The sequence below is a fragment of the Cetorhinus maximus genome, chromosome 9, assembly GCF_964194155.1.
Source record: "Cetorhinus maximus chromosome 9, sCetMax3.hap1.1, whole genome shotgun sequence".
Taxonomy (NCBI): domain Eukaryota; kingdom Metazoa; phylum Chordata; class Chondrichthyes; order Lamniformes; family Cetorhinidae; genus Cetorhinus; species Cetorhinus maximus.
The window spans coordinates 61,229,853-61,257,767 of record NC_135887.1 but is presented as its reverse complement, the minus strand read 5'-3'; the positions used below and the strand labels follow the sequence as shown (position 1 = coordinate 61,257,767).

Genomic DNA, 27,915 nt, shown 5'->3' with positions numbered 1-27,915 from the left:
TGTGCTTGGGCAGCAGTCAACAAAATGTCACCCTTAACCCTGATGGGCTGCAGGTTGCCCACCACTGGTCTAGATAGTAGAGGTCACAAGTTTAGAAGGTGCTGTTGAAGGAGCCTTGGTGGGTTGCTGCAGTGCATCTTGTAGATGGTACACACTGCTCCACTGTGCGTCGGTGATGGAGGGAGTGAATGTTGAAGGTGGTGGATGTGAATACACCTGATACCTTTTGTTCTTGGGTTAGGAGACAGTGTAGTTCAGGAAATTTCTGTAAAGGAGACTGATGTGGACAGGTGAATGCTTTGTATTTAGATGTCTGGGCTGACAATTTGCCTGTATGATTTTGAGTCAGTGCTGCATGTGGTGTCTTTACTGCAGTCTGTCTGAGTTTTGTGTTGGCACAGACATTGTTATTTGCTGCAACTGCTGATCAGAGTTTAGGTTGTATAGCATAGTGGTTATGTTATTGGACTAGTAATGAGGAGGTCTGGATGCGTGATCTAGAGACGTGAGGTCAAATCCCACGATTGCAGATTGTGAATTTGTTTTCAGTCGATTAAATGTGGAATGAATAACAATAGTGGTGCTCATGAAGCTATCTGATTGTCGAACCCAAACTTCTTCACTTATATCCTTCAGAGAAGGAAACATGCCAGCCTTAACTGTTCTGACCTTTACAGAAGCATGGCTGACTCTGAACTGCCCTTTGAAATCATTAGAAAATGTTGCAAGAAGGAAACTGGAAAGACCACCCAGCATTGTCCAAGCACTGGATTTCAACAGGACATACCCAGCCAGTCAACCCTACCAAGTCCTTCTCAAAATGGACAGTGCACTGTCCCGTAGAGTACTCACAGCCATAACGTTCAGCCAATGTCCCAGACACCACCACCACCATCACTGGGTATGTCCTGTCCCACCAGCAGCACAGACCCAGCAGAGGTGGCAGCACAGTGGTATACAGTCAGGAGGGAGTTCCCCTGGGAGTCCTCGAGCTCTGAACCCCATGAAATCTCATGGCATCAGGTCAAACATGCGTAAGGAATCTTTGTGCTGATAGCCACCTACAGAGTTTACTCACTTGGTAGAATTTATGCAACCTCAGAATCTTCTTGAGCTGGTTGTTGGGTTGTGTGCAAATGTTGGCACAAATTCCTTTTTCAGACTTTCAACTAGCAAACCTTTACCAGCTTCGGTAAAAAGTGGGTGTGATGGAAAGGAGAGAGAGCCTTAAACTAATAGTTGGGGAGTAAGAACAGGGATAGTTTCCTTTGTTCTGTACTCAATGATTTTATTAGTAGTTAGACTGTGATAGAATGTCTGGTTTTCAGTGTCTTCGGTGTTTTGTTGCACCTGCGTGTGTGAGAGAGAGAGAGAGTGTGACTTCGTCTCCTCCCCCATTTGGTTTCTGGGCCAAGGAGGAATATGTGTGTTTGGAGGGGTGGTGTGTGCGTGAGAGTGTTGGTGTGTTTTGGGTGGTGTGTGTATATGAGGTGAGGGAGGGGGCATCTGTGTGTATATAAAGTGAGGGAGGGTGGGTCTGTGTGTTCTGTATACGAGGTAAGGAGGATGTCTGTGTGCTTTGTGTATATGAGGTGAGGAGGATGTCTGTGTGCTTTGTGTATATGAGGTGAGGGGGGTGTCTGTGTGCTTTGTGTATATGAGGTGAGGGGGGTGTCTGTGTGCTTTGTGTATATGAGGTGAGGAGGATGTCTGTGTGCTTTGTGTATATGAGGTGAGGGTGGTGTCTGTGTGCTCTGTATATGAGGTGAGGAGGGTGTCTGTGTGCTTTGTGTATATGAGGATGTCTGTGTGCTTTGTGTATATGAGTTGAGTGGGGTGTCTGTATGCTCTGTGTGTATATGAGGTGGGAGTGTCTGTATGCTCTGTGTGTATATGAGGTGGGGGTCTCTGTATGCTCTCTGTGTATATGAGGTGGGGGTGTCTGTATGCTCTCTGTGTATATGAGGTGAGGGTGTCTCTGTGCTCTGTGTGTATATGAGGTGGAGGTGTCTGTACGCTCTGTGTATATGAGGTGAGGGTAGGTGTCTTTGTGAATATGAGATGAGGGGGTCGTCTGTGTGCTCTGTGTGTATATGAGGTGTGGGTGTCTGTGTGTATGAGGTGAGGGGGGCATCTGTGTGCATATGAGGTGGGGGTGTCTGTGTTCCCTGTGTGTATATGAGATGAGGGGGTGGGTTGTCTGTGTGCTCTTTGTGTATATGAGCTGAGGGGGGATGTTTGTGTACTCTGTGTGTATATGAGGTGAGGGTATCTGTGTGCATATGAGGTGGGGGTGTCTGTGTGCTCTGTGTATATGAGGTGAGGGGGGCTGTCTGTGTGCTCTGTGTATATATGAGGTGAGGGGGGGTTGTCTCTGCTCTGTGTTTATATGAGGTGAAGGTGTTTGTGTGCCCTTTGTATATATGAGGTGAGGGGGGTGTCTGTGTGCTCTGTGTGTATATGAGATGATGGGGGTGTCTGTATGTATATGAGGTGAGGGGGGGTGTCTGTGCTCTGTGTGTAGATATGAGGTGAAGGTGTTTGTGTGCCCTTTGTGTATATGAGGTGAGGGGGGGTGTCTGTGTGTATATGAGCTGAGGGGGGGGGTGTCTGTGTGCTCTGTATGTATATGAGGTGAGGGGGGGGTGTGTATTGTGTGCTTTCTGCACTCTATGGATGATACGGCGAGTCTGTACTCAGTGCTGTTTAATTACAGATTCACCATCTTCCTGTTTCAGATTCCAAGCATCTCCCTTCATGTGAGCTTCAACGTGAGCTGGGCTGCAGTGTGTCTCTGTTCCTTAGATGGGCTGCTGGTGAAGGACGTTGGGTACAGAGGACTGTTCTCCAGCTCTGAGCTGTGCGTTCTTGAGGAGCTGCGATGACCTAGTGGACGGCAGGAGAGGATGTCTCAGAAGAGAGCATGTCCACGTTTGCTGGATTATCTGGTCATCGTTGGTGCAAGGTAATGCAGTTTTGCAGCTCCCAGAGTTGTGGGGTTGGGGTGATGTTTGATGGTTAAACCCCCGTGCAGCCTGTGGGTGGAGAGATGGAGTAGAGCGGAAGGGGTAGGCATGAGGGCAATGGAAGGCGAGGATGGGGCAAAGGTAACGGGCCCCCTGTACGACTTTGCAAAAAGTCATTACAGCTGGCATTTAGAGACAGGGCCCTCTGTGTAGGAAGGGCATCACCAATGGCTTCCTTTATTGCTGAGTGCCCATCGCTGGAGAGTCTCCATTCCACACAGCCAACCACCAGAAGAGGATGGTTGGTCAGAACACTATTGCTTCCTGTCATTATGCCAAATGGTCCAAGAGTGTGGTCTCTCATGGTGCTCTTCAGTGGATTCACTATCATGGCCATGAGTGTATATTGAAGAAGGCCGGTCACTACCACTGTCTCGGGCAATTAGAGATGGGCAATTACTGCTGGCCTAGCCCAAGACACCCACATCCCCTGAATGAATAAAAAAAAATGAGGATGTGAAGGACTTCAGCAGTGACACTGTGCAAGGTGGGGTGCAAGGGGGGATGCTGCTGTCAGCTTGGTATGGGGCTTCGGGTGGTGTTCTCAAGGATGCTGTTATTGACTGGGATGTGGGGGTGCAGGGGGACTGGATGAGACATGTCTGGGGCCTGTGGGGTTGTGGTGGGGTAGGTGTGGTTGGATTCCCTGTTGGGGGAAGGGGAAGTATAGCTGGAGTCTTCATTTGGGGTCATGGCTAGGGTCTACCTGCTGGGGTTACCTGTAGTTATTGGTGCGGCCTCCAGTGGGAATGCTGCCTGGTTATCAATACTGTGTGGTCTGTGTTGTGGTCACTGCCTAGCTGCTTGTTGTTTCGTGTGCTTGCAGGCAGCCGAGCAGTGAGAGCATTGCTCAGACCCCTGAGCTGCTACGCCGTTACCCACTGGAGGATCACCGTGACTTCCCTCTCCCACCGGATGTGGTCTTCTTCTGCCAGCCTGAAGGATGCCTCAGCGTGCGGCAGAAACGCACCAGCCTGCGAGACGACTCTTCTTTCGTCTTCACCCTGACCGACAAAGACAGCGGTGTGATCCGCTACGGGGTCTGTGTTAATTTCTACCGCTCCTTCCAGAAGCGTGGCAGGGACAGGCCTGAGCGGGGGCTACAGCATGCAAAGGGCAGTGCTGCGGAGACACCAGACAATGACCAGGACAACTCTGACAGCGGCTCGTCCCTGGCCACGCACAGCGCTGATTCTACACCCGACATCAGCCGCTCGCCGCGGCTGAAGCGGCATCTGAGGAGTGGAAACCGGTCCCGGAACAGTACCCTGACCTCACTGTGTATACTGAGCCATTACCCATTCTTCTCCACCTTCCGGGAATGTCTTTACACCCTCAAACGATTAGTGGATTGTTGCAGTGAGCGGCTGCTTATTAAGAAGGCAGGAAGCCTGAAAGGCATTCAGAGGTGAGTCTGTGTGTGTGTTCTGATTTAAGATGTATGTGAGCTGGTGCATTTTGATGGGAATAATAAGGAAATCACATACTGCTTGATTATCGGTGAAGGAGCAAAGGGGCCGAGGATTGCAGATCTACAAATCATCGAGAGTGCGATGCAGGTTAATAAGACAATAAAATCACAAACCAATCATCAAGGCTCCTCTCTCAGTGGATAACATTGAAAAGCAGAAAAATCTTGTTGAACTTGTAAATAACCTTGGATAAACCACTTACAACACTTTACACAGTTCAGGCCTAGTATAACAAATATATAGAGAGAGACTGGAAAAGGTCAACAACCCTTCCTCTATCATAAGGTCCGAAGTACGGATCTTTGCTGATGATTGCACAATGTTCAGCACCCTTTGCGACTCCTCAGATACTGAAGCAGTCTGTGTCCATACAACATTCAGGCTTGGGATGATAAGTGGCAAGTAACACTTGCACCACACAGGTGCCAGGCAATGATCATCTCCTGCAGAGGATATTCAACCATCTCCCCTATGCATTCAGTGGCATTAGCACTGCTGAATTCCTCAACCATCAACATCCTGGGGGCCACCGTTCATCGAAAACTTAACTTGAAAAGGGCTAAATAAATTGTATAGACGAGGGTTGTATTCCCCAGAAAATACTGTGGCTACAAGAGCAGGTCAGAGGCTAGGAATTGTGCGATGAATAACTCACCTCCTGACTCCCTGAAGCCTGTCCACCATTTACAAGGCACAAGCCAGGAGTGTGTTGGAATACTCCCCATTTGCCTGGATGAGTGCAGCTCCAACAACACTGAACAAGCTCAACACCATCTAGGGCAAAACTTGCTTGATTGACACCCATCCACCAATGTCCTTCCACCACTGATGCAGTGACAGCCGTGCGTACCATCTACAAGATGCACTGCAGCAACTTATCAAGACTCCTTCGACAGCACCTTCCAAGCTGTGACCTCCACCACCTAGTAGGACAAGGGCAGCAGGTGCATAGGAACACCACCACCTGCAATCATCAAGTGAACATCCCCACTTCTGACTTTATGATGGAAGGAAGGTCATTGATGAAGCAACTGAAGATGGTTGGGCCGAGGACACAGTACCCCGAGAAACTCCTGCAATGATGCCCTGGGACTGAGATGATTGGCCTCCAACAATGGCAACCATCTTCCTTTGTGCTAGGTATGACTCCAACCAGCAGAGAGTTTTCCTCCTGATTCCCATTGACTCCAGTTTTGCTACGGCCCCTTGATGTCACATTCGGTCAAATGGTGCCTTGATGTCAAGGGCAGTCACTCTCACCACGCTTCTTTTGTCCATGTTTGGATCAAGGCTGTAATGAGGTCAGGAGCTGATGGCCCAGGTGGAACCCAAACTGGGCACCTAGTGAGAGGTCATTGCTGAGTAAGTGCTGCTGGATAGCACTGTCGACGATGCCTTCTATCGCTTTACTGATGAGCGAGAGTAGACTAATGGGGTGGTAATTGGATTTGTCCTGCTTTTTGTGTACAGGGCATATTCCACATTCCCATCTACCCCTTTGATTCCCTTGCCTAAGAAGAATCTATTTTCCTCTACCTTAAAAATATTCAGTGATCCCCGACTCCACCGCCTTCTGAGGCAGTGTTCCAATGTCATACAACCCTTTGAGAAAAAATTTCTCCTCATCTCTGTCCTAAAAGGGCAACCCCTAATGTTAAAACAGTGCCCCTAGTTCTGGATTCACCCACAAGAGGAAACATCCTTTCCACGTCCACCTTGTCAAGACCGTTCAGAATCTTATATATTTCAATCAAGTAACCCTTAATCATCTAAACTCCACCTTTCCTGATAAGGCAACTTGCTCATTCCGGGTATCGATCCAGTAAACCCAGCACATCAGTGCAAAAGATAAGGCTGAAGCATTCACAACAGTCTTCAGCCAGAAGTGCCGAGTGGATTATCCATTCAGCCTCCTCCAGAGGTCCCCACCATCACAGATGTCATTCTTCAGCCAATTCATTTCACTCCACGTGATATCAAGAAACAGCTGAAGGCACTGGATGCTGCAAAGGCTATGGGCCCTGACAATATTCTGGCAATAATACTGAAGGCTTGTGCTCCAGAACTTGCCATGCACCTAGCCAAGCTGTTCCAGTACAGCTACAACTGGCACTAACCTGGCAATGTGGAAAATTGCCCAGGTATGTCCTGTACACAGAAAGCAGGACAAGTCCAACCCTGCCAATTACCATTCTATTAATCTACTCTCGATCATCAGTAAAGTGATGGATGGGGTCATCCACAGTGCTATCAAGCGGCACTTGCTTAGCAATAACCTGCTCACTGATGCTCAGTTTGGGCTCTGCCAGGGCTACTCACCTCCTGACCTCATTACAGTCTTGGTTCAAACATGGACAAAAGAGCTGAACTCCAGAGGTGAGGTGAGAGTGACTGCCCTTGACATCAAGGCAACATTTGACCGAGTGTGGTATCAAGGAGCCCGAGCAAAACTGGAGTCAATGGGAATCAGGGGGAAAACTCTCTGCTGGTTGGAGTCATACCTAGCACAAAGAAAGATGGTTGTGGTTGTTGGGGGGTCAGTCATCTCAGCTCCAGGGCATCACTGCAGGAGTTCCTCAGGGTAGTGTCCTAGGCCTAACCATCTTTAGCTGCTTCATCAATGACTTTCCTTCTATCATAAGATCAGAAGTGGGGATGTTCGCTGATGATTGCACAATGTTCAGCACCATTTGCAACTCCTTAGATATTGAAGCAGTCCATGTCCAAATGCAACAAGACCTGGACAATATCCAGGCTTGGGCTGACAAGTGGTAAGTCACATTCGTGCCACACAAAGTGCCAGGCAATGACCACCTCCAACAAGAGAGAATCTGACCATTGCCCCATCACATTCAATGGCATTACCATCACTGAAACCCCCACTATTAACATCCTGGGGCTTAACATTGGCCAGAAACTGAATTGGGCTAGCCATGTAAATACTGTGGCTATAAGAGCGGGTTAGAGGCTAGGAATCCTACGGCAAGTAAATCACCTCCTGACTCCCCAAGCCTGCCCACCTTCTACAGGGGACAAGTCAGGAGTGTGGATGGAATACTCTCCACTTGCCTGGATGAGTGCAGCTCCAACTTGACACCATCCAGGACAAAGCAGTCCGCTTGATTGGCACCACATCCACAAATATTCACTCCCTCCACCACCGACGCACAGTAGCAGCAGTGTGTTCCATCTAAAAGATGTAGTGCAGAAACTCACCAAGGCTCCTTCGACTGCACCTTCCAAACCCACGACTATTACCGTCTAGAAGGACAAGGGCAGCAGATAGATGGGAACACCACCACCTGGAAGTTCCCCTCCAAGTCACTCATCATCCTGACTTGGAAATGTATCGCCATTCCTTTACTATCGCTGGGTCAAAATCCTGGAACTCCCTCCCTAACAGCACTGTGGGTGTACCTACACCATATGGACTGCAGTGGTTCAAGAAGGCAGCTCACCACCACTTTCTCCAAGGCAATTAGGGATGGGCAATAAATGCTGGCCTAGCCACATCCCGTAAATGAATAATAAAAAAAACCTCCCCTGAACCGCCTCCAACACATTTACATCCTTCCTTAAATAAGCAGACCAAATCTGCACACTGTATTTGAGATGTGGTCTCACCAATGCCCTTTATAGCTGAAGCATAACAACCTTACTTTTGTGTTCAATTCCTCTCGTAATAAAGGATAGCATTTCATTAGCCACCTTAATTACTTGCTGTACCTGCATACAAACTTTTTGTGACTCGTGCACTAGAACACCTAGATCCCTCTGCACCTCGAATTCTGCAGTCTTTCTCCATTTAAGTAATACTCTGCTTTTTTATTCTTTCTGCCAAAGTGAATAACTTTACATTTTCCCACATTATACTCTATCTGCCAGATTTTTGCCCACTCACTCAACCTACCTATATCCATCTGCAACCTCCTCATGTCCTCTTCACAACATACTTTCCTACCTACCTTTGTGTAAGATCTAACAGGAGTGTGTGAAATAGCCTTAATGAAGCCTCCAGCATTTGTGCATAAGCCTGCTGTCGAACTAAACGGAAGCTGGAGAAAAGCCGTTTGGAATTCCATTGTCCAGGGCGTTGTGTTAACTTGCTGAGTTTGTTTTAATCTCAAATCTACTGTGGAGGAACAGAGGGCTAAAATGGTAAGACAAGCAGCAGAAATAGCTGACGATTATGGGTTAGCTCATAGATCTAAACCCTTTTTTGTCTTCGTTTTAAATCAGAGGATAGAAAGTAGGAAGGGGAAAGTAAGGTAGGTAGTCAGGGAAGAGTAGGAGGTGGAAATTCCCAGGAATTTTTTTCTCAGACTTAAAAGGATGGATGGAAGTGACACTTGAAAATTAAGGTGTTTTCATTATAATAAAATTGGTCACACAAAGTCAGTGTGCTGGAAGTTATGGGAAAAAATGTGTTGCAATTATTGGGATGCACAAAAGCTCTGGAAGTAAAAGTACTGTGGGTCCTGAGATTCAGGGACAGGGAAAACCAGTGGTTTGTGTACCGTAAAACAGGAGGAGTCAGTGATACGTAAAGAAGTGGGACTCTGTTTGCAGTTTACCCAAGGGAGTTCTGAGGAGCAGGTTGCAGAAATGTTTAAAGATTTTGTATGTGATGGGGAAGTCTTTCCATGTGTATGGGGTAGAGCAGGTAAAGATACTAAAATTTGAAGAGACACAGGCTAGTCAACCCTTAATGTTATGGGATAGTGATATTTGTTGTTCAGAGGGAGTATTATGAACATAGGAACAGGAGAAGGCCATTCAGCCCGTCGAGCTGCTCCACCATTCAATACGATCATGGCTGGTCGAACACTTCAATGCCTTTTACCCACACTCCCCATAACCATTTACGTCATTGTGAATCAGAATCTATCAATCTCTACCTTAAACATGCTCAATGACTGAGCTTCCACGCCCCTCTAGGGTAGAGTATTCCAAAGATTCACAACCCTCTGAGTAAAAGAATTTCTCCTCATCTCGGTCCTAAGTGGCTTCCCCCTTATTTTAAAATTGTGACTCCTGGTTCTAGACTCCCCCCAGGGAAACATCTTACCTGCATCTACCCTGTCAATTCCTTTCAGTGGTTTGTAGGTTTCATAACATAAGAAATAGGAATAGGAGAAGACCATTTGGCCCCTCGATCCTGCTCTGCCATTCAATAAGATCATGGCTGATCATCTTGTGTTTCGATTTCCACATTCCCATCTAACCTTAATAACCTTTGATTCCCTTGCCTAACAAGAATCGTATCTACCTCTGCCTTAAAAATATACAATGACCCTGCCTCCACCACCTTCTGAGGCAGAGAATTCCAAAGTTGCGTAACCCTCAGAGAAAAGATTTCTCCTCATCTCTGTCCTAGAAGCGTGACCACTGATTTTAAAACAGTGTCCCCTAGTTCTGGACTGACCCACAAGAGGAAACATCCTTTCCAAGTCCACCTTGTCGAGACCATTCAGGATCTTGTGTACTTCAATCAAGTTACCCCTCTTCTAAACTCCAGTGGAAACATGCCCAGTCTGTCCAACCTTTCCTCATAAGACAACCCACTTATTCCAGGTATCAATCCAGTAAACCACCTCTGAACCATCTCCAATGCATTTACATTGTTCCTTAAATAAGGAGACCAAAACTGCACCCTGTAGCCCCACCCTCATCCAAAAAAGCTGAAAGATTAATAGAATACATAAAATTAAATAAATAATTGAATAACATAATTAAATAGTTAATTAAAACACAAGAATGTCAGGTCAGGTGATGTGTCATGGCTGCAGCATGTGGAAGCTCCTGGATACTAGTGTTATCCAAGGCTTGAACAGCTTCAGCTCAAAGTCATCGAGCTGGAGGTCAAGCTGCAGACACTGGTGCATCAGGGAAGTAATTGCAGAGGCTGACATTCCTACACTCCCTATTTTATGGGTCCCCCTACTGGCCTCATTTGAAGTCGCATCCTCCTGTCCCTGACCACCTTCCAAATCAGAAGATCCTATCCCAAGGGGTGTGGCTGTCTTCTGGTACAAAGCATCCAGGTAACTTTCCCTCTTCTTGATGTGTCGCAGTTTCTGCAGCTCAGCCTCCAGCTCAGCGTCTCTGAGCCGAAGCTCCTCAAGCAGCAAACACTTATTGCAGACATGTTTGCCCTGGATCACATTGGTATCTAGGAGTTCCCACATGCTGCAGCCATGACATTTCACCTGTCCTGCCATCCTTATGTGTTTTAATTAATTACTTAACTATTTTATTCAATTATTTATTTTATAGATTATATTAATCTTACCACAAATTCCTGCACAATTTTAAACCTTAGGAATAGAAGACCTTAACCACTCACCAGATACTCTAAACAGCTAGCTTCTTCCCCTGTAGGAGAGCAAGAACCAGTTCCTACACAGTGAAAAAGTTAGAAAAAACCAAAGAAGCACCTGCCTCCCCTCCTCACCGAACCCTCTCAACTCACTCCGTTGAGGTTGCACTTCAGTACTAGGTCGCATTGAAACGTCTGACTTTATATGCTCTGTAAATGAAGGCACTAGATTGAGGTTATAGATTGTGATGGAATACAATTCTGTTTTTGATGGTCCACAGCGCCTCATGGATATTTTCACCTGGTGGATCTGTTCTAAATCTCTCCCATTTTAACACTGTTGGTAGTGCTGCACAATGTGAAGGAGAGGATCCTCAGTGTGAATATGGGACTTTTTTTCCAAAAAGCCTGTGCAGTGGTCATTCTTACCAATATGGTCATGGATAGATGCATGTATGACAGGTAAATTGGTGAGAACATGGGCTGTTCAGTTTTCTTTCCTGTTGATTTTCTCACCTGCTGCAAACCCAGCCTAGCACAATGTCTTTGGGCTGCTCAGTTAGTAGTGCTACTGAGCTACTCTCGGTGATGGGATTGATGTCCCGATCTTGAATTAGGGGAAGGCGATGGCGTAGTGGTATTGTTGCTGGACTAGTAATCCAGAGACCCAGGGTAATGCTCTGGGGACCTGAGTTCGAATCCCGCCACAGCACATGATGGAATTTGAATTCAATTATAAAAAATCTGCAATTAAAAGTCTAATGACCATGAAACCATTGTCGATTGTTATAAAAACCCACCTGGTTCACTAATTTCCTTTAGGGAAGGAAATCTGCCGTCCTTACCCAGTCTGGCCTACATGTGACTCCAGACCCATAGCAGTGTGGCTGACTCTTAAATGCCCTCTGAACAAGGGCAATTAGGGATGGGCAATAAATGCTGGCCTAGCCAGTGACACCCACATCCCATGCATTAATAAAAAAAAAAATCCTAGTCCACCTAAGGAAGGGAGTTAAGAGTTAACCAACTGGTGTGGGACTATTCAGTATAGGCCAGACTTGGTAAAGAGTTAATCCCTAAAGCCAGTTGGGTTTTTGAGACAATCTGATAGGTTCATGTTGACTTCCATTGTTGACGGCTTTTTTCCAACTGAGTCCAGTGATTCTATAACTGTTTTGGTGAGATGGGCCTATGTTGTCTGGTGGGACTGCTCTCCCTGTCTGTGTTGTGATCTGTGAATCAGACATACCAACTGGCAACTTTATCACGAGATGCAATTTCAAAGTAAAATTATGTCTCTCTCGCAAACTTGTGAGAGGACTCCAAAAATTTTGGGATTTGATGGGCAGGTTTGAAACACACCTTTCTGTGCTCCTTGTTCTGCCTTGGACTGTGTGGACCATTGACTGGGCTTGGATTGCTGGCCCTTTTCTGTGAGGACATCATGCACTGACATGGAGCAAGTGAAGCTGTTGGTGACGTGTGGAGGGGGAGTTGGGGCTAGCTTCTACCTCAGCGCGCATGACCACCAAGCAAACTTGGACAGAAGGACAAAGCCCCAACAGCTGATTGTTTTCACTCCTTGGCAGTTTACTGACTTATTACAATGTTGCTTCTCTCGTTGCTGGAGATACTGAACTTCATTTCCCAGTTTGCAGCTTACCCTCTTTTTCAGGACAGTTTAAATAGTCCCCTTACTGCACTTCAGTGTAAACCTTGTAAAGTTGGATTGAAGAAGATCAGTTGAAAATCCAGGGGGAAAAAAGGCAAGGAAGTTATTAATTATAAATGTTAGGCAGCGGCCCTTGTCCAAAATGATAGAAGGTGTGGAAATCCTAATCTTTATTAATGTGGAGGGGGAGCAGGTTTTACTGATGATGGGTCTGAATGGTGTTCAACCACTCTCATAGGCAGAGCTTCATCTATTCTTCAACAGAAAAAAAATGTGCATTTTATATAAGCTTTTCACAACCTCATGATGTCACAAATTGCTTTACAGCCAATAGTTGGAGTAGACCTGGAGTCTCAGCATTTCAGTTTCCCAGAAGGGTCCTAAAGCAGGCATTAGTTCCCTTATTAGTATATGCAAGACCCAAGCACCTGTTTCGAGAAGCCACCCTGGACACCTAAAAAACAGCCTGATTTAATTTCAGGCCAGGTGGCCTTGGGACACATGTTGGTCCAAAATTAGGCCTTGTTTATTCCTGAGTTGGGCAGTAATGTAGTTTTTGTAAGGAACTCAGACATGTCACAGATTTAAGTAATGCAGTTCATAAACCAACTGTCAACCTATATTTATGTATGTTTGAAAAAGCAGCAACTAATTTTTGTGCCAAATCTCGTCTTTCAAGAGTTTCTCTCCTGATTTATGAGATGGTGGGGTTGGCATTACTGGCAACTTCCTATTTGGGGGATAGCGGAGGCGGAGTGCGGGGATAGTCAGTACTGAGGAGGACTGTAACAAATTACAGGAGGATATTAATAAACCAAAAGAATGGGCAAATAATTGTCAAATGAAGTTCAACACAGGTAGTATGTTTTGGTAGAAGAGCAGGGAGGTCGCTTAATACTTGGAAGGTATGAGTCTAGATGGGGTAGAGGAACGGAGACCTGGATGTACGAATACATCAATCGCTAAAAGTTGGGCCACAGGTTAGCAAGGTCATAAAAAGATAAGCAAAACAAGCACTTGGCTTTATTTCTCAAGGGATAGAATTGAAAAGTAGGGAAGTTCTGCTAAACCTGTAACAAACCTTGGTTAGATTATGCTTAGTACTGTTCTGATTGCCATTTTATAAAATGGATATAGAGGCACTGGAGAGACTGCGGAGAGGATTTACAAGGATGACCACAGAAATGTGGTATATGTACACTGGGAAAGGATGAACATGCTGTGCCTCATCTCTTGATAAAAAGGCGAGGGTCGAGATAGGTGAGTGCCCTATGATGGGGCCGAGGGTCAAGATAGGTGAATGCCCTGTGATTTAGTGCCGTTACTGTTATCATGGTGAGTTATCCCAGTTCTGTGTTGAGACTGTGTGATGGAAGTGTTGTTTGGGGAGGCTCTTCCAATGGTGGGGGGATAATATTCCCACTGGGTTTACTGTTCCTATGGTGAGCTGGCCCAGTAATGTATGCTGCTTTACAGTCTTGCCCTAATCTACAGTGCTGATTTTGTACAGCAGTATGAGTGGAGCAGATGTTCCTGTGGTTTGATTTATGGTACAGTAATTAAAACCAATGTGAATGCAGCACATTAAGAGCAGAATGCTCTGGGGAGAACTCCTCCCCGTGTTGCCTTTTGTATAATTGAATCTTGTAGATTTATTTTCTGTTGAAGAAACCTTTATGCCTTTGTCACCAGCTTCACTTCGCAGCTGATGTCAACAAGCCTGATGACAAGATCTTGGACAAGTTAAATGGCAGTGTTTTCCTACCCTCTATTGTGACTATGGAAGTTGGCGCCAACTCCTTTTCTAATTCCGTTTGGAAGTATTCGTTCTTCTTTCTGATTGCTGTCTTCCTGTTTTGGGCATTTATCATTCATTCAGTAAACCTTTCCTCCCTATCCAATCAAATTCGGGCAATGAAAATTGATGCTGCGATGAATCAGCCCCACCCCCACGCCATAACACAAAATAGCATTTATTGAGTTTCTCCATAAGTCGCCCAGCCAATCTTCCAATCTCTCCACCAACTTTTTAAAACAATTTAATCTTGGGATGTGGGCATTGCTGGCAAGTTTAGCATGTATTTCCCCCAAAAAACAATTGCCCAGATATTGGACGAGGTTCTGAGTAAGAAGAGTGCAGCATTAGCAGAGTCTCAAGTCAGGAATTTGGTGAGAATGGGCATTTGGTGCAGAGGAGGAAGCTGGTGCTGCTTTTTCACCTCAAATACCTGTGGTTTATGTAAGCTTGAGGCATTAAGTATTTAGGGGAGGCAGTGGTGTAGGGGTAATGTCACTGGACCAGTAATCCTGCAACCCATGCTAATGCTCTGGGGAGCATGGGTTCAGATCACACCATGGCAGCTGATGGGATTTAAATTCAATTAATTAATAATTCTGAAATTAAAATAAAGCTAGTCTCGGTAATGGTGACCATGAAACCATTGTCAATTGTTGTAAAACCCCATCTGGTTCACTAATGCCCTTTCGGGATGGAAATCTGTTGTCCTCACCTGGTCTGGCCTATATGTGATTCTAGACCTATGGATTGTGGTTGACTCGACTGCTCTCGAAGGACAATTCGGGATGGGCAACAAATGCTGGCCTTGCCAGTAACTCCCATATCCCTTGCACAAATTTTAAAAATTCAGATTAGTGTACGTTAGTGTGTAGAAAAAGAAAGAAGCTAAGACAAACAAAACTCTAGATATAAATAATTTAGACTAAGGTATGAAGGACTGGGATATTTGGGAGTTTGTGGGCAGCAAGACTGTCTCGAGTGAACACATGACATAGTTGTCTCCAATCGGTCATTGAACTCAAGTTGGAGCACTCCAATGTGTAAGGGAAGTGGGAGCAATGTTTTGTCCCAGTCTTGGGCAACGGCTTGTGAAGAGCTGCAGAATCAGAACAGGATTGGTGTGTCACAGGGGACCCAGGTGATGCAGAGGTAAGGATCCCCAGAAACTGATCCTATCCAACTGGTACTGGTGAGGAGAAGGATAAAGACTGTTGGAAGGGCAGCCAGAATGTTGGAGCAGGAGGCTGTGCAAAGAGGGAGGAGGAGGGCAAGTGTAACGTGTAAACTGTAGGTTATTCAATATTTAGGGAGATGGATAGTATCATTTGTAAGCAGGATCCCACATGGTTTTGTTACAGACAGAGGCAAACTGAACTTTATCCTCACTCCATCTGCCCTTAAGCAGAGGCATTTTTGAATTAATTTTAAAGCAGACTGTGGGGTGTTTCCCCAAACCTTCAGTTTGTGGGGTCCAATTTTACAGGTTACATTTGGCAAACTCTCTTTATCACTAACTCAGCTTGCAGAGAGATCTGGACCAACTGGAAAAATGGGCCAGAAAATGGCAGATGGAATTTAATGCGGAAAAGTGTGAGGTGTTACATTTTGGAAGGTCAAACCAAGGTAGGACATACACAGTAAATGGTAGGGCACTGAGGAGTGCGGAGGAACAAAGGGATCTGGGAGTTCAGATACATAATTCCCTGAAAGTGGCATCACAGGTAGACAAGCTTGTAAAGAAAGCTTTTGGCATACTGGCCTTCATAAATCAAAGTATTGAGTATAGGAGTTGGGATGTTATGGTGAGGTTGTATAAGACATTGGTGAGGCCAACTTTGGAGTATTGTGTGCAGTTCTGGTTGCCTAACTACAGGAAGGATATCAGTAAGACTGAGAGAGTGCAGAGAAGATTTACTAGGATGTTGCCGGGTCTTAAGGAATTGAGTTACAGGGAAAGATTAAACAGGTTAGGACTTTATTCCTTGGAGCGTAGAAGAATGAGGGGAGATATGATAGAAGTTTACAAAATTATGAGGGGTATAGACAGAGTAAATGCGAGTAGGCTCTTTCCACTTAGACTAGGAGAAATAAACACGAGAGGACATGGCTTTAGGGTGAAAGGGGAAAGGTTTAGGGGGAACATTAGGGGGAACTTCTTCACTCAGAGAGTGGTGAGAGTGTGGAACGAGCTACCATCTGACGTGGTAAATGCGGGCTCACTCTTAAGTTTTAAGAATAAATTGGATAGATACATGGATGGGAGGAGTCTGGAGGGTTATGGACTAGGTGCAGGTCAATGGGACTAGCGGAATAATATTTTGGCACAGACTAGAAGGGCCGAATGGCCTGTTTTCTGTGCTGTAGTGTTGTATGGTTCTATTCAGAAGGTTAGTTTATTCACATTCAAAGGAGGGGGGGGCGGCAGATGTTCACAACCTCACATGCGCACACGTACACGTGCTGTAAGGGGAATAGAAAAGAGGGAGTTTTTACAACTATGGATAACAACCACAAAAGAACCACAAAATCACAGAATTCTAACGACACAGAAGGGGTCCATTCAGCCCATCGTGTCTGCACCGGTTCTCCAAATGAACATTATGGCCTAGTGCCATTGCCCTGCCTTTTCCCTGTATTCCTGCACTTTGTTTCTATTAGAATAATCATCTAATGTCCTCTTGAATGCCTCAATTGAACCTGCCTCCACCACATTTCAAGGCAGTGCATTCCAGACCCGAACCACTCTTTGTGTGAAAAAGGTTTTTCTCACGTCACTCTAGCTTCTTTTGGAAATCACTTTAAATCTGTGCCCCCTTGTTCTTCATCCTTTTATGAGTGGGAACAGCTTCTCCCTATCTACTCTGTCCAGCCCCCTCATGAGTAGAACATCTCTATCAAATCTCCTCTTAACCTCCTCCTCACCAAGGAGAACAGTCCCAGCCTTTCCAATCTATCCATATAGCTGAAGATTCTCATCCCTGGAACCATTCTTGTAAGCCTTTTCTGCACTGTCTCCAATGTGTTCACATCCTTCCTATAATGTGGCGCTCAGAACTGTACACAATACTCCAACTGCGGTCTAACAAGTGTCTTATATAAACTCAGCATAACCTCTTTACTCTTGTACTGTATGCCCCTATTAAGAAAGCCCAGGATGCTATATGCTTTCTGCTCTCTCCACCTGTCTTGCCACCTTCAATGATCTATGCACATATACACCCAAGTCTTTCTGCTCCTGCACCCCATTCAAAACTTCACCCCTTATTTTGAATTGTCTGTCCATGCTCTTCCTACCAAAATATATCACACTTCTCTGCATTGAACTTCATCTGCCACCTATCTGCACACTCCACCAACTTGTCTATGTCCTTTTGAAGTTTTACACTGTCCTCTTCACAGTTTACAACACTCCCAAGCTTCGTTTCATCCGCAAACTTTGAAATTGTCCCCTGCACACCAAGATCTATATCATTAATATTTATCAGGAAAAGCAAGGATCCCAATACTGACCCCTGGAAAACTCTACTACAAACCTTCCTCCAGCCCGAAAAATATCCATTGACCATTACACTCTGCCTCCTATTTTTTAGCTAATTTTGTATCCATGTTGCTACTGTCCCTTTTATTCCATGAGAAATAACTTTTCTCACAAGTTTGTTGTGTGGCACTGTATCAAATGCCTTTTGAAAGTCCATGTACACGACATCAATAGCATTACCCTCATCGACCTTTTCTGTTAGCGCTTCAAAAATCTCCAAGTTAGTTAAACATGATTTCCGCTTTAGAAATCCATGCTGGCTCTTCCTTATCAATGCATATTTTTCCATGTGACTTTATTATTTCCCAAATTATTGTTTCTAGAATCTTGCCCACCATTGAAGTTAAACTGACTGGTCTGTAATTGCTGGGCTTATCCTTACAACCTTTTTTGAACAAGGGTGCAATGTTTGCAATTCTCCAGTCCTCTGGCACCTCCCCTGAGTCTAGGGAAGACTGAAAAATTATGGCCATAGCCCCTGCAATTTCTACTGTCACTTCCTTCAATATCCTTGGATGCATCTCATCCAGTCCCAGTGCTTTGTTTTAGGAAATAGAGAGAGTTTAAGTAAGCTACACTTGTATTTGTGGGTGTTAGGAATGAGTTTTAGCGTTAAAGCTTAAGTTTGATTTGTATTTCAGTGTCTGTGTTAAGGAAGGTTAAATGGAGTTTTAGTTTCACTTTAAAAGGCTGCTTGCATTTCTAATGAGATGTTTACGACCCCTATAAAGTGAAAATAAACACAAGAGTAGGAAGAACAGTGCTGATGCCTAGCAATGGGAGTGGGGTGGGGGGGGCAGATAGGCAGGTTCCTCCCATAGAGATACACACACACACACACACACACACAAGAAGAAAGCCAGCAGTTTGTTTTGAAAGCAGTTTGAGTTCAGTTGGTTTGAGGCTGCTCTGAAGCAGAAGCAGCCTAAAAGGTGACAGATAGCAAGTCCCAAGCTAAGAAAAGCCCTAAAAATCCAGGAGACTGGAAGAAGAAAGAGCCTAAAGAAGACCATCTAGTTAAAGGAAGGACAGGAACTTAGGAAGTGAAGTTGAGTGGAGGGGCAGAGAGAGAGGCTCCAAGCTTCAGATTTAAAGAAAATCAAGAAGCAAGGAGGTTCAAAGAGACAAAAATAAAAACAAAAAACTGCGGATGCTGGAAATCCAAAACAAAAACAGAAATACCTGGAAAAACTCAGCAGTTCTGGCAGCATCGGCGGAGAAGAGCAAAGTTGACGTTTCAAGTCCTCGTTGAAGGGTAATGAGGACTCGAAACGTCAACTTTGCTCTTCTCCGCCGATGCTGCCAGACCTGCTGAGTTTTTCCAGGTATTTCTGTTTTTGTTTTGGATTTCCAGCATCCGCAGTTTTTTGTTTATATCTCTGTGTTTAATTGACTGCCACGCTCTTCAAGAAATGCCTACCTTGAAGAAGTTTTGTGCTACCCTCCGTCAGGATTTTCGAATCTCTCTTTTGCCTTCATTGCTCTCTCATCTCTCATTGCTTTCCATTTCTCTCCTGGTGTTTGACAAGGTGTTTACTAAAACCCGCTTTCACAGCCATATTTCCTTTCTCAGTGACTGTCTCCGTCTCCGACTTACCCCACGTGGATTTCAACTGAAATTCTATCCCTCATGTTTCGAACCCACCCAGGATTACAGGTATCTCCGGGACATAAAACGTTTCTCGGACTGCTGTTCCCGTCGCATTGTGAGATCCACACTCAGTGTCATGCGCCGCCAAATGAACACACTCGACCTCTCCCTCCAGCAGCAACGCCACACCTTTTTTCAAAGCTGCGCGTGCCCCCAATTTCATTTTATTTTTCGTCTCATCCGACGCCTCAACAAGAAACTTTTTCTCTTTCTCTCAAGTGCTAAGGAATGCAAACTCCAACAACTCATCGACACCAACACCCATCCAGGACCCTCCACCCCTGCCTGTCCCTCCGTCCCCATCCCATCTTCGAATCCCAGCCCCAGCCGTGTATTCACTATACCCCCTGACCTTCCTCTCTCCGACGCTGAACGTTCAGTGCTTAGCAAAGGACTTAGTTTCATACCCTTACGCCTTCATCTCAATGAATTTCGGGCTCGGCACGATGCTGAACTCTTCTTCCGCCGCCTTCGTCTCCGTGCTCACTTCTTTGGGCAGGAGTCCTCTCCCCGTTCAACGGATCCTTTTACCCACATCCAATATTCTCCCTCCACCTGGACCCCTCCCTCTGGATTCTTACCTTCTCTTGATCTTTTCATTGAGAACTGTCGGTGTGACATTAGTCGTCTCAATTTCTCTGCTCCTCTCACCCGTTCTAACCTGTCTCTCTTTGAACTTAGTGCACTCCGTTCTCTCAGGTCCAACCCTGACATTGTCATCAAACCTGCTGACAAGGGTGGGACTGTTGTTGTCTGGCTCACTGACCTCTATCTCGCGGAGGCTGAGCGTCAACTGGCAGACACTTCCTTCTACCTCTCCCTGGACCATGACCCCACCACTGAACATCAAGCCATTGTTTCCAGGACTGTCACTGGCCTCATCTCCTCTGGAGATCTTCCTTCCACAGCTTCCAACCTGATAGTCGCCCAACCCCGGACGGCCTGCTTCTACCTCCTACCCAAAATCCACAAACAGGACTGTCCCGGCAGACCGATCGTGTCAGCCTGTTCCTGCCCCACGGAACTCATTTCTCGCTATCTTGACTCCTTTCTCTCTCCCCTTGTCCAGTCCCTTCCCACCTACATCCATGATTCGTCTGACACTTTACGTCACATCAACAATTTCCAGTTCCCAGGCCCCAACCGCCTCCTCTTCACCATGGACGTCCAATCCCTCTACACCTCCATCCCCCACCGGGATGGTCTGAGGACTCTCAGCTTCTTCCTCGAACAGAGGCCCGAACAATCCCCATCCACCACTACTCTCCTCCGTCTGGCTGAACTTGTTCTCACGCTGAACGATTTCTCCTTTAACTCCTCTCACTTCCTCCAAATAAAAGGTGTGGCTATGGGTACCCGCATGGGCCCCTGCTATGCCTGTCTCTTTATGGGGTATGTGGAACATTCCTTGTTCCAGTCCTACTCCGGCCCCCTCCCACAGCTCTTTCTCCGGTACATCGATGATTACTTCGGTGCTGCTTCACGCTCTCGTCGGGACCTGGAAAAATGTATTAATTTTGCTTCCAATCTCCACCCCTCCATCATTTTCACATGGTCCATCTCTGACACTTCCCTTCCCTTCCTTGACCTCTCTGTCTCAATTTCTGGTGATAGACTGTCCACCAATATCCATTACAAGCCTACCGACTCCCACAGCTACCTCGACTACAGCTCCTCACATCCTGCTTCCTGTAAGGACTCCATCCCATTCTCTCAGTTCCTTCACCTCCGTCGTATCTGTTCTGATGATGCTACCTTCAAAAACAGTTCCTCTGACATGTCCTCCTTCTTCCTTAACCGAGGTTTTCCACCCACGGTAGTTGACAGGGCCCTCAACCGTGTCCGGCCCATCTCCCGCACATCCGCCCGCACGCCTTCTCCTCCCTCCCAGAAACATGATAGGGCCCCCTTTGTCCTCACTTATCACCCCACCAGCCTCCACATTCAAAGGATCATCCTCTGCCATTTCCGCCTACTCCAGCATGATGCCACCACCAAACACATCTTCCCTTCACCCCCCCGGCTGCATTCCGTAGGGATCGTTCCCTCCGTGACACCCTGGTCCACTCCTCCATCACCCCCTACTCCTCAACCCCCACCTATGGCACCCCCCCATGACCACGCAGAAGATGCAACACCTGCCCCTTCACTTCCTCTCTCCTCACCGTCCAAGGGCCCAAACACTCCTTTCAAGTGAAGCAGCATTTCACTTGCATTTCCCCCAACTTAGTCTACTGCATTTGTTGCTCCCAATGCGGTTTCCTCTACATTGGAGAGACCAAACACCTGCGGTCTGTCTGCAAGCAGTACCCAGACCTCCCTGTCGCTTGCCATTTCAACACTCCACCCTGCTCTCTTGCCCACATGTCTGTCCTTGGCTTGCTGCATTGTTCCAGTGAAGCTCAACGCAAACTGGAGGAACAGCACCTCATCTTCCGACTAGGCACTTTACAGCCTTCCGGACTGAATATTGAGTTCAAGAACTTTAGATCTTGAACTCCCTCCTCCATCGCCACCCCCTTTCCGTTTCTTCCCCCTCCCTTTTGTTTTTTCCAATAATTTATATAGATTTTTCTTTTCCCACCTATTTCCATTATTTTTAAATGTATTCCACCCATCACTTATTTCACCCCACCCCCACTAGAGCTACCTAGCTTGTCATGCTCTCCACTCTTAATTAGCACATTCTTTTAGATAATATCACCACCTTCAACACCTCTTTGTTCTTTTGTCTGTGACATCTTTTGGTTATCTCCTATCACTGCTTGCTTGTCCCAACAACCCCCCCCCCCCACTTCTTCCCCCCCCCTTCTTTCTCTCCCCCCCGCCTTAAACCAGCTTATATTTCACCCCATTCCTATTTCTACTTAGTTCTGTTGAAGGGTCATGAGGACTCGAAATGTCAACTTTGCTCTTCTCCGCCGATGCTGCCAGACCTGCTGAGTTTTTCCAGGTATTTTTGTTTTTGTTGAGGTTCAAAGAGACAACTGAAAGCCTGTAATTCTTTGCTATGGGCATGTGAAGCAGTGGTGTACTGTTAAGGCTGAGTTGATGAGAAAGAGTGCATGAGGTGACCCAGGGAAGAGGAACATCAGAAGGAGAATTTGAAACCCTGGAGGTGAACCCTTGTGGAAGGTGCCTGAGAGTAAGCATTGGTTTGGGAGAAGATTCCAAGGCGAGGTCCTGGAGAGTGGAGATTGGAATCTCTCGTGTGAAGGACGGAATTCAGTGAGACTGGTTGGCTCACAGTGTGAGAAGCGTCTGGGGGGAGTTGAGTGATCCGTTGCATCTGTCTGAGGTGGCATCTGTCGCTTGGTTTCAGAGTGTGGTGTGTCTGACCACGGGGTGCCATAAGTTTACGTGGACTGTGTATTTACTATGAATATTAGGGTATAAGATAGATTTTGTAACTTGTGTTATCCTTACAAATCTGTATATACCTGGAAAGGTATAGTTGTGGGTGAAGGAGTATTGTAATATAGTTCATCTTCTGTTGAATAAATATTTTATTATTTTGTTAAAGGTTCATCAGCTGACTCCTGTGCCTCTCTTCCGTAGCTACTCTCCAAGTATCTAAACAAACAAAAATAAAAGTTAGGATCTATCAAGCTGGGTTCCACTCTGGGATCAGGCTTGTTAACGTCAGCTGGGATTATAACACTTGTCAACTTTACATACTGACAGTCTATTCAACACTTCCTCTTATCAATTTTGAATCCTTCTAGGGATGAAGTTTCCTCATTGTCACCATGGCCTGGGCAGCATCTACCTCCTTGGTAAAGACAGCTGCAAAGTATTCAGTTAATACCTGAGCCATGGCCCCTTCATCCATGTGTAAATTCCCTTTTAGGTCCCTAATGGGCCTTACTTCACCTTTTACCATCCGTTTACTAGTTATATGCCTGTAGAAGACTTTGGGGTTCCCCACTATGTTTCCTGCCAGTCTTTTCTCATAATCCCTCTTTGTTTCTCTAATATGCAAATGAATATTAATTCATGTGATTCCCAGAGTCTGGAAACTCAAAATTCCAGAGGGTGTTTCCTTCATGGCAGAGTTCAGTTTAGATTAGTCCCTGGATGGAGACAGCAGCAAGAAAATCCTTAAGCGAACGAGGATGCCTTTAAAATAAAAGAGGCTTTGAGGATCTGAGAGATGGTGGCCGGCTGCTTGGTCAGTGGGAGCCCTGCTGCTGTTCTTTTCAGGTTGGAAGTAATCAGCTGGCTGACCTATGAGGCTAGAAATATAATACTAAAACTGCCCAAGAGGCTAGAAGCATGGGGTCATGTTATGTGGCCAATTAATGAGTTAATTGCAGCTTCACGAGTAGTTTCTGGTATTGGGCATGAAATGGTGGCTTTTAACACCATTTCAGATATAACAAGTAACAATGCCTCTGCCTTTGTTATCGCCCAGCTAGGGAGACAATTCTTCAGTTGACCTTCTAGCTTTGTGATTATATTGTGGCCTTACAATGAGATGTGAGAATCTACAAGGATGAGAGTGGATTTCTTTTGTTCTTGTAATCTCCGTTGGAAGCTTCCAGAACAGATGCCCAATCTCGAGAGTCATGTGACCTGTAGCCGCCATCTTTTAGTTCGGTAAAAATCCATTTTAAAATAGCAAAAAAAAATAAAGTTTGCTTTACAAAAATTTGATTTTTCCGACATGTCAGTCCTTTCGCCCTCTGGGGAAAAAAATGAGTTCTATTTCATTTTTTTTTCATGTGGTCTTGCAAAAAAGGAACAAAAGAGTGAAAAGGTACCCATTCATTCTCCCATTCGCACTGGAAAGACATAACACAACTAGCAGGTGCAATGTCAGTTCCCTACTGCATTCCTGAGGTTTAAACACTGGACAGGGCGTCAGCAATGACAATGTCCTTTCCTACGATGTGGGTAATGTTTGGGTGGCCTGGTTACATTCAAACCTTGTTTTTATTGGTGTATTAGTGTTCTGAATTTTTTTTCTTTTGGGGTCAGGCGTAAGTGAAGATATTGGTTTCAGAACTCGATGCTTGCTCCTTCTTCAAATCCTGATTATGTAATGTCTAAAGGGCCTTGGGTTTTTGCATGGCTGTTGACATCCAGGCTGTTAACAACAGTCGAGCTGTCCTTGGTTACCTGTAGGGATATTCTGTATTTCCTGCTCTGTAAATGCAAATTCTTTTGATTGTAGGGCTGAGCTGCTCTTGTCAAGTTTAACTCTTCCCTGTTCACCTTTGTAACCTGTGAATTTATCTGCTGAAAGCCAGGCACTTGTCCCAATCTGATTGCCAGGGGATTGGTGGGCTGTAATTTGATTTTTGCCTCCTGTAGGGATTCCAGTTTAGCACCCGGCTTGGGCAAGAGCACAACCGGGTGGCTCCAGTTACTGCTGCTGGACTGTATTAGTTGCTGCTGCAAGATGTAGTTAATCCCCTCCTGATCCTGGGCCTGCTTCTCTGGACCCAGATGATGGGATGTTGCCTTATGGGAGGGATCTGTCCCACATTCACATTATATAGAGCTACTGTGGTGCATCTGGGCTTGTCACTATAGATGCTTTCAAATGCAGTGAGCAGCCCAGTCAGGTCTCCTCGCTATTGTGCATTTAGGTGGGTGAATATGGAGACCAGTTTTGCTGGAATTTGTGCTTTTCAGCCGGATAGTAGGGGGTTCAATGTGAGCCTCACCCACGTCTCCCTGCAATTCATCCTTGCTTTTCCTCTCGTCCTCTCTTGTTTCGGGAATGTGTTTTTCCCCTAAACTGATCTATGTCCTCTGGAACACTACTACCCTCAGGCGGATGTTTAGCTCCTGCTGTACTCCCCTGTTGCTCTTCAGCTAAGTGGGGCCTTACCTTCACGCTTTCCTGGTCTATTTGGGAACTTCCTGGTCCCCAAGAAAGCTTGAGAGTAATGCCCCACTTAGTTGAAGAGCAACAGGGGAGTACAGTGGGAGCTAAATATCCACCTGAGAGCAGCAGTGTTCCAGAGGACATAGATCAATTTAGGGGAAAGGCCATTCTCAAGACAAAGGAGCAAGCTAATGAACCAATGATCTATTTATCAGATAGCTTCAATTTAAATTTCCCATTGGCTCATTAGCTCGCTCTTTTGTCTTGGGATTGGGCATTTCCCTGACCTGTTCCATGTCCCTGGAACACATCTGCTGTAAATGGACGTCCAGCTCCTGCTGTACTCTCTTGTGGCTCTTCAACTGAGTGAAGCGTCTCACTCACTACCTGTGTGTCTGTTTAGGAACTCCCTTTATCCCTATTTAAATCTGGAAAGAAGGTTTCTACAAACCATACTTAAAGTAAATCTTTACCTTTCCTGTTTTAACAATTTGCCATCCCTCAGGTTCTTCAACCAAGTGGGGCGTCTCCCTTATAGTCTCCTTGTCTGTTGTGGGCCCTGTTTAATTCTAAGAAAAATGTATCTGCCAACCCAATTCCCAGGTCATTCTTTTGGCCTGTTTTAAATTCCACCTGTGTTGCCTTGACCTCTCTTAACTCTACTGGCCTAACCTTGGTCTTTTTAAACCCAAGCAGCTCTTCCCTAGCTATTTCAACCATTACAGTTACTATTGCTCCCTGTGGAACCTCTGAACATTCTCCTGCAGAATTCTGCTGCTTGTTTCTGGCCTCTTTAAATGCAAGTAGCCCTTCACAAGCTATTGAAACCCTCACGGGTTTAATCAACCCTGTAGGACGTCCGAACCACTTGTGGTTCCCTGCATTCTGGCAGGCTTTCTTCAACCTTTTCAGCCTCCTTTCCTCTTGCTGGCGACCACCTTACTGGCTGGCAGATCATTTCCGAAGGGGATGTCGATCCCTGCCACTGGCAGCTCGCGGACAATTCCTACCATCGCTGAGCCTGAAACTAAGTCAAACTGCAGGTGGACCCAGTGGAGGGGGACAGACACATTTCCTCCTCCCACTCCACTGATCAGTACCTTGGCATTCAGGGAGGACTTAGTGGAGGGGGTGGGCATATATTTCCCTCCAACATTAACAAGGGGGGTGAGGGGAGGTAGCACTGTTCCTGGAAGTACATTACTCTGAAAGCCCTCGGAGGTTGCCTGGCTCAGTCACATATAGGGCCATGCTGCCGGGGTGGGGGATAGTTTCTGCAGCGGGGGGTCCCTGTCTGCTCTGCTGCACTACCTACTGGGGCATCCTTCTGGGGACTACTCTTATGGAGCCCTATTAGATCCATGGGCTTCCCTTTTAACCTCCAGCATTCAGGTCTGGAGCGTCCTATCTTGTTACAGTGGGAACACCACGGTGTTCTCCTTTTGGGCTTGGGGGGGACTTCTAGCACTATCATTTGTAATTTCCTTTCTGGGGTGTAGCCCCCTTCCTATCCATGTCACTCGTCTTATCTTTCCAATGGTTATGGGGGTGGTTTGGAAAGTGTCTGCCTGAGCTCCCAGGCCTATGGGTGAGGTCAAAGCTATCTGCCCATAATGGCTGCCTCCCTGGCTGGGAGGACTTTCTGCTGCTCTGAGTACATTCTTGGTAAACAGTTTTAAAACTCCTCCAGCAATATCAAGTCGTGCAATTCCTCGTAGGTGGACTGTATTTTTAAAGAGTGGACCCACCGGTCAAACAAGATTTGCTTCAGGAGTTCGAACTCTAGGTAGGTCTGCATGGGTTTCTTACAAGAGTTCTGGAATTGCTGGCCATAAGCCTCCAGGACTAACTCAAAGGCACTAAGGATGGCAGCCTTGCTCTGTTCATAATCAGTGGACGTGTAAGGAGTCAGCATGGAGTAGACCTCTTGGGCTCTCCCAGATAGCTGCCCTTAAAAAGGTCATTTTACTTATCCTGCTACATTCTCAAATGTGGCCAGAAAGGATTCCATGTCACCCTCTTCAAATTTGGGAATGAATCTAGCGTACTTAAGGGCCTCAGTGATTGGTTTTAGGTTATGGAGGTTTAGACAGTTACCAGGTGGAGCAAGGTTTTCCCTAGCAGTTTCCATCTGTCACTGGGTCAAAATCCTGGATCTCCCTTCCTAACAGCATTATGGGTGTAGCTACACCACATGGACTGTAGTGGTTCAAGAAGGCAGCTCACCACCACCTTCTCAAGGGCAGTTAGGGATGGGCAATAAATGCTGGCCTAGCCTGTGACACCCACTTTCCGTAAATGAATTAAAGAAAAAAAGTTCTCTCTCGCCCTTTGAGTAGCTAACTCCATTTCCAATTTTCGGAGCTGGAATTCTTCTCTCTCCCTTTCTCAATCTCTCTTTCCCTTGCTTCTCTTTCTTTTGCTCTCCTTTTCCCTCTCCTGAAACTCTAGCTGCATTCTGAGCTTTTCGAGCTCTAATTTGGCTAGGGGAAGCGGTTTAACACCTCATCTACCTGTTCTGGTTGATAAGTGGGGTTCAAATACTCGACTAGCAACTGGAGTAGCTCACGTCTTTTGACATTACTAGGTATTTTAACTTGTAC

General features: G+C 46.0%; 1 protein-coding gene across 6 annotated transcripts in view; it reads left to right on the top strand.

Annotated features, from left to right (window-relative positions):
* Nucleotides 1–2,737: 2,737 nt before the first annotated feature.
* madd (MAP-kinase activating death domain) overlaps nt 2,738–27,915 on the top strand; it is a 262,082-nt gene continuing 236,904 nt past the window's right edge. For 4 of the 6 annotated variants that reach the window (XM_078548801.1, XM_078548802.1, XM_078548800.1 and 1 more), the window contains exons 1-2: nt 2,777–2,965; nt 3,853–4,434. In XM_078548801.1, coding sequence (XP_078404927.1) covers nt 2,907–2,965; nt 3,853–4,434 — 641 coding nt within the window. In that variant the 5' untranslated portion in view covers nt 2,777–2,906. Of the gene's footprint in view, nt 2,966–3,852; nt 4,435–27,915 lie in introns of all 6 variants that reach the window. The other 2 variants (XM_078548799.1, XM_078548797.1) reach the window with 1 other exon arrangement.